At 48.4% G+C, this 13,754-nt stretch overlaps 1 protein-coding gene and 1 pseudogene across 7 annotated transcripts in view; both read left to right on the top strand.

Annotated features, from left to right (window-relative positions):
• Positions 1 to 13,455, top strand: part of TNRC6C (trinucleotide repeat containing adaptor 6C) — an 83,230-nt gene extending 69,775 nt beyond the window's left edge. For 2 of the 6 annotated variants that reach the window (XM_032617745.1, XM_032617744.1), the window contains 5 exons: positions 3,489 to 3,605; positions 5,441 to 5,635; positions 6,395 to 6,465; positions 6,979 to 7,118; positions 11,307 to 13,455. In XM_032617745.1, the coding sequence (XP_032473636.1) occupies positions 3,489 to 3,605; positions 5,441 to 5,635; positions 6,395 to 6,465; positions 6,979 to 7,118; positions 11,307 to 11,667 (884 nt within the window). In that variant the 3' untranslated portion in view covers positions 11,668 to 13,455. Of the gene's footprint in view, positions 1 to 51; positions 1,629 to 3,488; positions 3,606 to 5,440; positions 5,636 to 6,394; positions 6,466 to 6,978; positions 7,119 to 11,306 lie in introns of those variants that run through there. The other 4 variants (XM_032617746.1, XM_032617747.1, XM_032617748.1 and 1 more) reach the window with 4 other exon arrangements.
• LOC116746331 lies at positions 12,297 to 13,455 on the top strand (annotated as a pseudogene). The gene has a single exon (XR_004347677.1). The product of XR_004347677.1 is annotated as an uncharacterized LOC116746331 (transcript).
• Positions 13,456 to 13,754: the final 299 nt, after the last annotated feature.

The following is a 13,754-nucleotide window of genomic DNA, read 5'->3' as shown; positions in this document are numbered from 1 at the left end:
TGAAATCTCTTTGAGCTAGAAGTGAACTGACCCTTTTCTCTTCCATGTCAGCCAATTTTTCCTTTCCTCAAAGAGTCTGGTAAAAAGCCTGAGATCTTTCTCCAGGACTTGCTTCCTGGCACAAGCTCCTGATGCTGTAAGGTCTGGCACACCCTCTTCAGACTTCAGGATCCAGTCAGAGCAAGTGATGAGCTGAGCTGCAAGGTTACAGAACATAAACAGAGATTTCAAATGCAGTGTCGAGAAGGGCAGTAACTTGCCTTTCCTTAAGGCCTGCTAATGAAGACGCTCTGTAAGTGCCGTTGCTGATGGAGTTTTATCCTCATAATTCTAATAATGGGAAAGAAGAGCCAGCTTACCAGAGATGCTCAGCACTAATAAGGCCACTCGCATATTTCCCAAAACATTAATTTACGTTTCCTACCTAAATATGGCCTGTGGGGGAGAGGCCTTTCCTACCTAAATATGGCCTGTGGGGGAGAGGCCGTTCTTATCAGTGGTTCTTTCAAGTGACAGGATTCTGCGTGCCTGTGGTTCGGGTAGAAAGGCGCCATAAACACAGATCACCTTCCCATTTAGTGCCGTGCATTCCTCGTGTCGCGAGGCGGCTGCATCTCAGAGCAGGGACATTGCAGGCCACCCCAAGGTCAGGGACAGATGAGTGGCACGGGGGACGAGAGGCTGTGGGGACGTGGAGCCTGTTTGAGGTGGTGGGGACCGGGGGGTGGCACAGCCAGAGGTGAGACTTGGCCATCGCCCCTCGGCACCCTGCGTGTGGCCGCTGGGTTGAGCCGGGCAGCCGGGTGGGTCAGCGTGTTCAAGGTTGTGGAGGGTGGGTGAGCCATGCCGATCAGGGCAGTAGAAGACCTTGGAAAGAGTCGAGGCTGCTCGGCACAGAGCAGAGCTTCCCAACTGGTGCCTGATGGTCAGCCTGTGGTCCCTGGCACCTGGGGCATTGTGGGCCACCTCCGCCTTCGCACGCGTGTGCCGTGACGCGACACAGGCATCCTGGAGGGGCAGGGGAGTTCCGAGGGCAGAGCTGAGCAGATGAGACGAACGTCAGGGCAGAGGGAAGCTCAGCCTCAGAGATGTTGGCTGAAACGGGACCTCAGCTGTAGAACAGAGAGCTCCCTGCAGCCTCACATGGCGCTGTGTGACCTCCTGGGGCTGGAGCCCTGGGACAGCGCCGCCTCCACCCCGTGACCAGGCCTCGCCCCGGAAAGCCCTGGCTCCCCCACCTCCTGGTTTGTTTATCTGAGAGAAGGGGCGGGATGAACGGATCTTTACGTAGAACTTATTTACAAAAGGCACCACAGCCGCAGGGCCAGAAGTAAACTGCAAAGGCCAGACCTCGCTGACCGCCCCTCTCCAGGGCCCTCTCCAGGGCCCATGTGCCGCACCCAACACTCGAGGGCCTTCAGGCGCCCCAGGGGCTGACCTCACTCAGGGCCCAGCCACAAAAGCCTGTCGTATTTTTGAGTGACCAACTTGATCTGAAATGCAGAGAAGGGACTTCCCTGGTGGCACAGTGGTTAGGAATCCACCTGCCAATGCAGGGGACACGGGTTCGAGCCCTGGTCCGGGAAGATCCCACATGCCACGGAGCAGCTAAGCCCGTGCACCACAACTGCTGAGCCTGCGCTCTAGAGCCTGCGAGCCACAACTACTGAGCCCACGCGCCGCAACTACTGAAGCCCGCGCGCCTGGAGCCCGCGCTCCGCAACGAGAGAAACCACCGCAATGAGAAGACCACGCACCGCAACGAAGAGTAGCCCCTGCTCGCCACAGCTAGAGAAAGCCTGCGTGCAGCAACGAAGACCCAACGCAGCCAAAAATAAACAAATAAACAAATAAATAAAATACAGAGAAAAAAATGGAGGAAATGTGCCCTAGAAGGAAAAGAGTGAGAAATGCCACTGGCCTCTTGTTGTTGGCTTATTTATTTTGCATACTTTCATAACGGAATTTTTTTTTTTACTGAGTATACTAGGTGTTGGGTTTTTATTTGCATTTTTGTTTTTATTTATTGTCATTGGTGTTAAGTTCTGATTTGATATTAAAAATTTAAATTAGCCCAGTATTTGTTTGGATGTTATTTATAGTTTTAACCTTTATGAGGTGAATATCAACCAGAATGGTAAAATGCAGCTGTGCCATCTCCTGACAAATTGATACGAAAAGGAAAATTAACCAGAATTTTTGGGACAGTTTCCACTATGAAACTAAAAATGTCAAAACTAGAACACTGTTAAAATCTAAGTATCCTACTGTTAATTATAAAAGAAATGCCACGTAGGGTTAAATAGTCTATAATTTGGGATCTTGGGTTGATTGCATTTTGTTGGTAAATGGAAGCAGAGGGTTCAGGAACTACGATTAGGTTGTCAGTAAAGCTGACATCTTTTAAAATTGAAGACCTGCAGATTACAAATAAATTTTAATGTTCATCCGCTCTCATGCCGTATTCTAAGGAGGTCAGTTACAGCAGAGCAGCTGTAAACAGCTGTGCAGGTTGTAGACCGCACAAGTCTGGGAGGTGCCACACGCCTGGTAGTCCCAGTGAAGGGTACTCCCGACGTTGTTCAGTGCCATCCCAGCTGGGGCCCTGCGTCAGGGGCCCGTGTCTTGTGAGATTCCGTTCACGGTAGTAAACCTGACAGCCAGACTGTTGTGTGCGCCTGTCCCCTCCCCCGGACAGCTTCCACACTCTGGCCGAGTAACTTGCCAAGTCAGAAGAGCTCTGATCCATCCCGCTTTAACCCACAAGTCACCACTGCTTCATCCTCCCTCTTCCCTGGCTTCCCGCTTTCCTCAGAAAACGGATGGGGTGACATGGAAACAGCACCGGCAGGGGTGCTCCGGGGGCCACACCCTGTCAGCTCCCCTCCCGGGAGCAGGAACAGGGAACCGCAGTTCTGGGGACAAGATAGCTCACAGTGACACAGTTACTAGCACACATTTCTCCTCATTATTCCCATATTCAAAAGAGAAATACGAATGGGGGAGATGGGATACGTGAGACCTTTTGAGTCAGGAAAAGCGCTGGTCTTTTTATGGCAAAATCTGTAACAGAAAGCTTGGAGTTTTGTTTACAGCTCTGTGGATCTTGTTGGAGGTGTGAAAAGGTGGAGTTGGCCCTGTGTTTTTATCTTTATCTTACTTGGAAGGGGAAACCCGTGGGATCCTTCGGAACTTGGACATGTTGTTGTAAACACTCGGTGGTCGTTCTCTTCCCTCCTGCTGCCTGGTTTCCCGCACCCCGCCCCGGCCTCTCCCAGGGCCCCGGGCCCCCAGAGGCGGCGGTGTGCCCGTGTCTTCCTCTCCTCCCCGTGGTCTTGGCCGCATCACGCTCTCATTTTCCACCATTTGCTCAAACGGCAGCCTAGGAGGACATTGGTTCTTGGCTGTTAGGACTCTCACGCCCAAGCTGAGCGGCTCACCCCGCAGGCCTGTGCTCACCTTTCTTAGTGCCGCGTTTGGTTCTGCAGGGTCCTCCCCACCGTCATCTCAGAGTGCCACACTGCCTTCCTCGAGTGCCTGGCCGCTCGCTGCCTCCGGCTACAGTCGCTCTCTCAGCAGCCTTGTGCCCGCTCCTAGTATTGCAGGTACGCACCTGGCCTCTCGACTTGCAGGTAGCCTTTTCTCTCTTTCCGCAAACAAAACGGATGGCCTGGCTTTTCCTGGTGGTCTGTCTGCTCCTCCCTGAGCTGGGAGGCCATGTGGTGTGATGGAGAGCGGGCCTGAGCTTTGCTGAGCAGCCGTGGGGCCTCGGGCACCACTGCTCCCACCCACCACCCACCCCCGTGGAGTGGGAATGGTGACACCTTCTCCGTGGGCTGTCACGAAGATCCGGGGATTACGTAAACTCCCCAGGGCAGGATGTGTCACATCAGCTCCTTTCCCCTCTCCTCCCTTCCCGCCCGTAGCCATGAGACCAGGGGTATAGGAGGCTTAAAGACGTGACGGCGGCCACCTCTGGGGACCTGCTGTTAGCTTGCATCGGCCCCCAGGGGCTAGGAGGCCACAGCAGCCCGGTGCTTCACTGCCGTCTCTGGGATCGGTGCGGGGCCTGGGTTGTTCCTCTCTCAGTATAGACCTTACGAGTCTTTCAAGTTAGAACTTTCTTTTAGGCTGAGAGGAGAATTGAGAATTGTTTGTCATAGTAGCTTCAAAGGAATTGTTATCTGGAAATTCTAAGACAAGGATAGAGATAATGGATACACACACACAAACAGAATGTGTACAGTACAGGTTTATAAAAAGAGGTGGAACTTAAGTAAAGAGGGTTTATTGTTTATAAATTTCTTCAAATATGTTTCTGCAGTCCACCAGCCTTTGTTTAAATCCGTGTAAGAATGCTGTAGGAATTCCTTTTATACCAGTGCCTAGGGGAGAAAGCAGTTTTGATGTACTTTAGCGTCTTATTTAAAAAGAGAGAGAAAAAGAGCTTCTGGATTATGTCTATTCCTTCTAATGTTTATTCCCTCTGATGTTTACAAAGGGGATGTGTTAGGCCTCTAATGCTTCCCAATCATTAGGCTAAAGAGATGGGCAAACAAAACCGTCTTCCCATATCTCAGGCAGTTTTTTATGGCGTTTTGGTTTTTCTGATCAGTGACGCCTTTGCTCAGATTAGCATTTGTTGTTGTGAAGCTGCAGTCGACCCTGGCCGCCAGGGTGGCAGAGGCGCTCCACACGGGGCTTGTGCCGGCCTGGGCGCTGCCCTGCTGCCCAAGGAGCACGGTGACAGCGACCACTCTGCCTGCTGTCCTGGCAGCGCTGGGCCGCTGAAGCGGGCGTGGCAGGTGCCCCGGGCACAGGAGGGGCTGGAGCTGGTGGTCATTACTGGTTTTGGTTTTTCTCCCCAAGGGCCTTAAAGCAGGCTTCCCCCGGCCAAGGTGCCAAGATGCCAAGATGCCAGACCGCTCAGCCCTGGGCCACACCCGTTTCTGTAGGCATGGGGAGCGAGTCTCAAAGCCGCAAAGATGACGCTGGTCAGCGTGAGCTTAGGCAGGTTATGTCAGAGGGGGCGTTGCTTTGACAGGGGACTGACACCTAAAGAAATGGCGTAAAAAGCTCTTGACCTTGAGTAGTTTGTTACGAGATAAGATGTGTCCCAGCAGAATTTGTTAAGTTTGGCTTTAACACTGAACTACAAAAATGCAGTTTTTCTGGGTGGCAAGCGCGTGTCTGGCACATTTAGCAAATTAAGTATCAGAAGTACTGGCAAGGTCTATACCGGACACCAGCAGACTGTGTCTCTGGGCAGAAATTCAAGAGAGAGGATGCCTGTGGTCCTCGTGTGGGAGCTTGACTCGGTGCTTCATTCCGGTCACGCAGTCCTCTGGAGCCAGAGCGCCTGGTGTGATTCCCTAGGCGCTGCCATGACTTTCCTTCTCTGTCTCAGGAATGCCTATGCTCCACTTCTCTGCCTTTCCAGGTAAACTGTCAGACATTAAATCGACGTGGTCCTCTGGCCCTGCCTCTCACACACAAGCCTCTCTGTCTCATGAACTGTGGAAGGTGCCCAGAAACACTACTGCACCCACAAGGCCACCTCCAGGGTTAACCAATCCCAAGCCTTCCTCCACCTGGGGAGCCAGTCCCCTCGGCTGGACCAGCTCCTACTCCTCGGGTACGCGTCCGTTCTCGTGTCCAAACGTGGTGGCTGGGACGGGGGTGTCCGTGCCTGCTCCGCTTGTCCTTTAGGGAAGATACCTATCATTTTGCCCTACGGCTCCTTTGTAAGGACTCCTGGACCCTGGGAGGGCTTAGGAGGGGCCAAGTCGCCCTAGACCCTCGGGGATTATCTGGGCCCAGGCTCCGCTGCCTGTGTTTCAGCATCAGCCCTGGGTGCTCGCGCACACAGCTTTGTTCGGAGCCAGGAGGTCCCAGCGGGCGGTCTCGGCACCCACTGAGGGGCCGCATTGGGCCCTTGGAGAGGCCCGATCAATGAGCATGAGGGTCTCGATTCCCAGTGTGAGCGCACCACCCCATCCCAAGTTGCAGCTCTGGAGGCTTCTTCCGGCCCCCTGCTGAACTGCGGGGACGAGCCGGGTGCACAGGGCATTTAAGAAGCCGAGAGTGAAGCCAGCCCTGCAAGTCTGCTTCATTTTTCTTAGCAAGTGGGATTTTAGAGCATTGATTATAAAGCTGTGGGGGAGGGGGGCAGAGGAGGAGACCAGAACTTCCAGGCAGTTCTCAAGCCTCTGCCGCCACATCCGCGTCCCGGGGGTCTGCAGGGACTGTGACTCTGGGTTGGTTTCCGGGGGTTGGGAAAGGCTTGGAGCACAGGTTCGGCCCATGCTGCGTCCGTGTGGTGAGACGGGAGGGCATTGGGAAGAGCTGTCTGACTCACCGCAGCCTTGTTGACCGGGTTCTTCCCTGGGCACAGGTTCTGCCTGGAGTACTGACACCTCAGGAAGGACAAGCAGCTGGCTCGTTCTCCGCAACCTCACGCCCCAGGTACAGGCACCCGGTGGGGGCATCGCCAGCCTGAGGGCCTTGTCGGTGACCCGAGGCCTCACTCGTGGCCCAGAGGCAGCGCCGGCAGCATGAGTCATTTAACCATGTTGCTGGTGAATTGTTTACCTTTCACTCTTCCGAGGCTGAAAGAGTGTCCCCTTATAAACAGAACTGCTCACCTGTACCCGCTCCAGAACGATTTGGCCTGTGCTCACTTTTCCCAGGGTCGGGGGCCGCGAGGCTCTGTGCGATGTGCTCTGGAGAGAGGGGGTTGGAACCAAAGCAGGGTTTTCTCCTCCTTCTGTTAGCCCAACTCAGAAACTATAACTGAAATGTCCAAGATTTTAAATTACACAGTAAGTTACAAGGTGCAGAAGGTTAATATCGTAATCATATAGTAAGCCCTTTCAAGGACAGACATCTTCCCAAGGCACAGTGCACCTGGATTTCATAAACGTGTATAGTGAAGAATCCCCAGGACGCGTGTTACCACCCCTCTGCTTCCTTAATCAGATCGATGGCTCCACCCTGCGGACGCTCTGCTTGCAGCACGGGCCTCTCATCACATTCCACCTGAACCTAACCCAAGGCAACGCCGTGGTCCGGTACAGCTCCAAGGAGGAAGCCGCCAAGGCCCAGAAGTCCCTGCACATGTATGTCCCTCCCCTGCCCCGCGCAGCCCTGGCTGCAGCCCGGTGGTGCGGGGGCTGGGCGTTGTGGGTGGGTCCTGGGGCCGCAGCCACAGAGCACCGCGGGCGGGCAGGGTCGGCCGCCCCCGGGGCCTCTCTCCTCGGCCTGCACTCAGCTGCCCAGTCCTGTGTCCTCAAGTCTCTCAGCCTGAGTGTGTCTGTGTCCTGACTTCCTCTCCTTCTAAGGACACCAGTCTAAGTGAATTAGGGCCACCCCACTGACCTCATATTACCTCAATTCCCTCTTTAAAGACCTCTTTCCAAATACAGGCACAGTGCGGTCTTGGGGCCTAGGGCTTCAACATATGAATTTGGGGGGACACAATTCACCCCGTAATAGGTGTCTTGTGACGTGCCGGTTTCTTCTGCTGCTGAAGTGCCGTGGCTCGGCCTCCCCCCAACCCAGTAGGGAAAGGGTCCCCCAAGAGAGCACATGTAGAGCCCAGTGATAGAAGATGCTCTGTCCATAGAAGATGTCTCCAGGCACACGACACAGTCAGACCCACTGCTGGGCCTCGTAGTGGTCCCTGCAGCCAACTCCTCTCCCCTGATTAAAGGACGCTTTTGATAAGATGTGTGAGTAGATCTACTCAGCGACATCACTTGGGGTGTGGGCCCTAGAAGTTAATCCTTCCTGTTTTTAGCCCAGGGTATAAAATTGCACTGACCCTAAATGATGCCCAAGTTTAATGGTCCATTCATGCCCTTCCTTAAGAATGTGCTCTCTACACCGACACGACATAGCTGCTAGAAGTCTAAAGTGAGAAAAAAAGGTCATAATCTGGCCTTGGAAATAGCTATACTAAAACGTAAACTGCAGGACCATTTCTGGGTGGCCTGTGACATGAAGCCTCCAGCTGCCCTTTTCCCATTGAAAAAAAAAAAGGGGGGGAAACGCCAACGAGGCGAACACAGGAAGACACACAGCTGCTCTGCTCACATGACCCCTGTTCTGCTTTTTTTGTTTGTTTGTTTTGAGTTTTTGTTTTGAGATGTAACTGACATACAACAGCGTGTCAGTTTAGAGTGTAGTGTTGATTTGACACATTTATATATTGCAATATGGTTACCACCGTGTGAGCTAACACCCACATCAGGGTACATGATTATTATTTCCTTTTTGTGGTGAGAACATTTAAGACCTACTGTCTCAGCAACTTTGAAGTAAAGGATACAGAATTGCTAACTGTAGTCACCGCGCTGTACACGAGCTCCCCAGAACTCACTCATCTTCTAACTGGAAATTTGTACCCTGAGACCAACCTCTCCCCATTTCCCACCCACAGCCCCCGGTAACCACCATTCTACTCCCGAATGTTTCGACAAGTTTGGCTTTTTTAGATTCCGTATATGATTGATATCATGCAGTATTTATCTTTGACTTACTTAGCATAAGACCCTCAGGATTAATCCATGTTGTTGCAGGATTTCCTTCTTTCTCATGGCTGAATAATATTCCAGTGTGTCTGTTTGTATCCGTGTGTGTGTGTGTGTGTGTGTGTGTGTATAAACATCTTCTTTATCCACTGATTTGTTGACAATTAGGTTGTTTCCATATCTTGACTATTTAAGTAATGCTGTAGTAAACATGGGAGTTCAGATATCTATCTCTTCAATAGCCTATTTTCATTTCCTTCGGATATATACACAGAAGTGGGCTTGCTGGATCGTATGGTTGTTCTAGTCTGAATTTTTTGAGGAACCTGTATAGTTTTTCCACAGTGGCTACACCAATTTACGTTCCCACCAGCAGTGTAGGAGGGTTTCCTTTTCTCCACATCCTCACCAACGCTTGTTATTTCTTGTCTTCTTAATGATAGCCGGTCTAACTAGTGTGAGGTGATACCTCATTGTGGTTTTGACTTGCATTTCCCTGATAATTAGTGATGCTGAGCATCTTTTCATGTGTCTGTTGGCCATTTCTATGTCTTCTTTGGGAAGATGTCTATTCAGTTGCTTTGCCCATTTTTTAGTCAGATTGTTTGGGGTTTTTTTGTTATTGAGTTATATGAGTTCTCTATATATTTGAGTTACAGGATATTCTCTATATCAGATAGATGGTTTGCAGATACTTTTCCCATTTTATAGGTTGTGTTTTCGTTTTGTTGATGGTTTCCTTTGCTGTGCAGAAGCGTTTTAGTCTGATGTAGTCCCACTTGTTGATTTTTTTCTCTTGTTGCTTGTGCTTTTGCTGTCATCCAAAATTTTGTTGCAAAGACCAGTGTCAAGGAGTTTTTTCCCTATGTTTGCTTCTAGGAGTTTTATGGTTTCAGGTCTTCTGTTTAAGTCTTTAGTCCATTTCAAGTTAATTTTTGTGAGTGGTGTAAGGTAGGGGTCCATTTTTTTGCATGTGGTCGTCCAGTTTTCCCAACACCATTTATCGAAGGGACTGTCCTTTCCCCATTGAGTATCCTTGGTGCCCTTGTCAAATATTAGTTGACTGTGTATGGGGGGATCTATTTCTGGACTCTCTATTCTGTTCCATTGGTCTATGTATCTGTTTTTATGCCAGTACCATACTGTTTTGATTACTGTAGCTGTGTAGTGTTGTTTGAAATCAGGAAGTTTGATGCGTCCAGCTTTGTTCTTTCTCAGAATTGCTTTGGCTGTTTGGGGTCTTTTGTGGTTCCGTACACATTTTAGGATTGTTTATACATTTCTATGAAGAATGCCATTGGAATATGATAGGGATTGCGCTGACTCTATAGATGGCTTTAGGTTGTATGGGTATTTTAAAAGTATTTTTAATTCTTTCAATCCATGAATACAGGATGGCTTTCCTTTTGTATCTTCTTCAATTTCTTTCATCAAAGTCTTGTAGTTTCCGTGCTATAGATCTTTCACTTCCTTGGTTAAATTTATTCCTAAGTGTTTTATTGTTTTTGATGCTATTGTGAATTGGATTTTTTCTTTCTTTCTTTTTCAGATATTTCATTGTTAGTGTATAGAAAGAAATGCAACTGCTCTCTGGGTGTTGATTTTATATTCTGCAATTTTACTGAATTCTTTGATTACTTCCAACAGATGTTTGATGGAGTCTTTAGGGTTATCTCTATGTAAGATGATGTCGTCTGCAAATAAATTTTACTTCTTCCCTTCCAGCTTGGATACTTTTTGTTTCTTTATCTTGCCTGATTGCTCTGGCTAAGACTTCCAATACTATACCAAATAGAAGAGGTGAGGGTGAGCACCCTTGTCTCGCTCCTGACCTTAGAAGAAAAGCTTTCAACCTCTTACCATTGAAAATGATGTTAGCTTTGTGTATATGTATGGTTTTTATTATGTTGAGGCCTGTTCTTTCTGTACCCTATTTGTTGAGTCTTCATCATGAAAGGACGTGGTGGTTTTTTGTTTTTGAAAGGACGTGGTATTTTGTCAAATGTTATTTCTACGCCCGTTAAGATGATCACATGATTTTGATCTTCCATTCTGTTAATGTGGTGTATCCCATTTATTGATTTACATATGTTGAACCACCACCCCTGCCTGAATCCCAGAGATAAGTCCCACTTAACCGGCGTGTACTTTGTTGAGAATCTTTACTTTTTTGAGAATTTTTGCATCTATATTCATTTATACTGGTCTGTGGGTTTTTTTGTTTGTTTTTTTGTGTGTGTTTTTGGGGGTTTTGTTTCTTGTTTTTTGTTTTGTTTGTTTGTTTGTTTGTAGTGTCCTTATCTGGCTTTAGTATCAGGATAATATTGGCCTTATAAAATGAGTTTGGGAGTGTTCCCTCCTCTTGAGTTTTTTGGAAAAGTTTGAGAAGATTTGATGTTAATTCCCCTTTAAGTGTTTGGTAGAATTCATCATTGAAACCATCTGTGTGGTCCTGGGCTTTTCTGTATTGGGAGTAATCAGCTGATTATTGATTCAACCTCCTTACTCATTATTGGTCCATTCAGATTTTCTATTGATGATTCAATTTTGGTAAATCGTATGTTTCTAGAAATTTGAACATTTCTTCTAGATTATCCAGTTTGTTGGCACATCCTGTGTATTTCTGTGTTATCAGTTGTCGTGTCTCCCTTTCATTTCTGATTTTGTTTATTTGTGTCTTCTTTTTTTCTTGGTTAGTCTAGCTAAAGGTTTGTCAATTCTGTGTATCTTTTCAAAAAACCAGCTCTTATTTTCGTTGCTGTCCTGCTCTTTTAGGTGTGTTCTGGGAAACACTACCATCTTGGCCGAGTTCGCTGGCGAAGAAGAAGTGAACCGTTTCTTAGCCCAAGGCCAAGCACTGCCGCCCACCTCCAGCTGGCAGCCCAGCGCTGGGACCAGCCAGACGCGGCTGGGCGCCTCGGGCAGCTCCCACGGCCTGGTGCGCAGCGACACTGGCCACTGGAACGCCCCGTGCCTGGCAGGCAAAGGGAGCAGCGACCTGCTGTGGGGCGGGGTCCCCCAGTACTCCAGCAGCCTGTGGGGCCCCCCCAGTAGCGACGATGGCAGGGTCATCGGAAGCCCAACCCCGCTGAACACGCTGCTTCCCGGCGACCTTCTCAGTGGGGAGTCCATCTAGCCCGGAGAGGCCGCGTGGGCACCGCAGTCATCAGCACTAGGAAGAAACGCTGACCCTTTCCAGTCCGGGCGTCGCTGAGGACCCCGCTTGACCCGAGCAGCCCGGCAGCCCTTTCGAGTACCTCTGTCCAGTACTGAAGACGAACCTTGGCCGCAGTCCTTGCGAACTGTTCCCAAGACAGTGCGGGCTGCGCTGGGTCAGTGTCACGTGTGATGACAGGATGCTTCTCACAGCTTTTTATTTTGTGTCGTCCTATGTTTGTATGGTGTGTTGTCGTTTTGATTTTTTAAGTATAAAAGCTGCTTAGAATAGTTCTTTCATGAAGGGCACTTTTCAGATTGTGGGCTGGAAAGGGTTATTTTATCAAGGGGGTGGGGAGGGAGGGAGGGAGGCGAGAAAGCCTATTTAAAACGAGCCTGTGACGGTTATGCACATTACCAGAGGCGGACCCCGTAATCAGGGGGAGCTGGCGTCCATCACTGGGACGCGGTCCTGGCGGCCCAGACCAGCGAGCCGAGCGGAAGGAGCGGTCTGCGATCTGTTCTCTGTTCCCACGGAGCCGCCTATGCACATTACCCTTGTTTCATTACTTTTTCATGTCATTTTTTTTAATCCCAAAAAATATTTTTTAAAAGTTAAAAAAAATAGACATATCAAACATGCAAATACTTGAATCCAGCAGGCCAATAATGAAATGTGAACACTTTCTAAGTCTAATTCTACACTTCCAGGTTGGCATCAGTACGCAGAAACAGGCTCTAGGAAAAATTTCTAAGTTCACAGCCTATGTGTGTGTGTGTTGAAACAGAAGCACGTGTGTGTGTGCGTGCGTGTGCGTGCGCACTTTCTGTGTGTGTTAAGTGTGTGAGGGATTTAACTGTGGGTTTTCCCTTTTATTCAGTATGTGCTTTTTTTTTTTTGGCGCATTGGTCAAACGTTTGTTATTATTAGCTTCTAACTTTGCACTGAGTGTCCCTGCCCTTCCTTTAGCTAATCCTATACATTAAAGAGAATTCATAGGACAGGGCCGGTGACAATTCATGTGTAAATGTTTACTCAAGGACTCTGTTATTGTGTTTAAAAATTACAGTGTATATCTCTGGAGAAATAATATGTATACCTACCTTTAGCAGCTTTTTATTGTGGACTAATGCAAGAAAATTACTACCAGAGTATTGCACCATTTTTCCATTTGGAATATAAAGTTAAAGAGAAAACAACTCTCGTTGAACTGTGGCCATAGATACTTGTAGAGGGTGGATGGTTCCGCGGGAGGAACGGAAACAAGCACTTGGACGTGGGTTGTGACTCTGCTTTCGGAGGAGCCCGAGGTGAGGGCTCCCACCTGTTTACAGACCTTTTTTTCTCCTTCAGACTTTAAAATAAAAAAATTTTAAAAAGGAATTTAAAAAAAGAAAAGAAAAAAAAAAAGACTTCCGTCGTAAATAAACCTATTTTCAGAATGCAGATCCGCTACTTCAGAGCTCTGGGATTGAACAGTGTTGTTTTCCCCTCCGGCCACCGTCGTGGACTCTGTCGACTGTCCCCTTCGTCCAGGTGACGAGTTGTGGTCACTGTCTTGCACACGCGGATGCGCTCTCAGGAAAGCCAGGGTTCCCGAGGGGCAGCTCCACACCATTTCATGTATTTTGTAACCCAACTCCTAGCACTGAAGATGTTATTAAAAAACAAACAAAAAATAAAGAAAAAAAAGAAAAAAGAGGAAAAAAAAACACAAAGAAGAAAGATACCTAATCTCTAACGTGTAGCAGTTACGTATGTACCAAATAATGGACTCAAAGGAAATAGATGTTCAAAGAGTGCTTTATATATTAAAAATTGCTTTATGTTTTAAAGATGATCGATGTTTTGATTGTTTCGCAAGAAAGAAAGACAATGGAGTAACATACCCTTGAGTATGTTTAAAAAAATATATGAACATGTGCTCCCTGCCTGCTTGATCAGGAAACTTGTGCATTACATTTTTTTTAATTAGCTTTTTAATGGTTTTATCAAAACAAAACAAAAAAAAAAACAAGAAAAAAAAGAAAAGAAAAAAAAGTTCCTGCAAAATTGCAGATCAACAA

The sequence above is a fragment of the Phocoena sinus genome, chromosome 20 (assembly GCF_008692025.1).
Source record: "Phocoena sinus isolate mPhoSin1 chromosome 20, mPhoSin1.pri, whole genome shotgun sequence".
Classification (NCBI taxonomy): Eukaryota; Metazoa; Chordata; class Mammalia; order Artiodactyla; family Phocoenidae; genus Phocoena; species Phocoena sinus.
The sequence above is the reverse complement of the archived record's forward strand: the minus strand, read 5'-3'. Positions and strand labels throughout refer to the sequence as shown.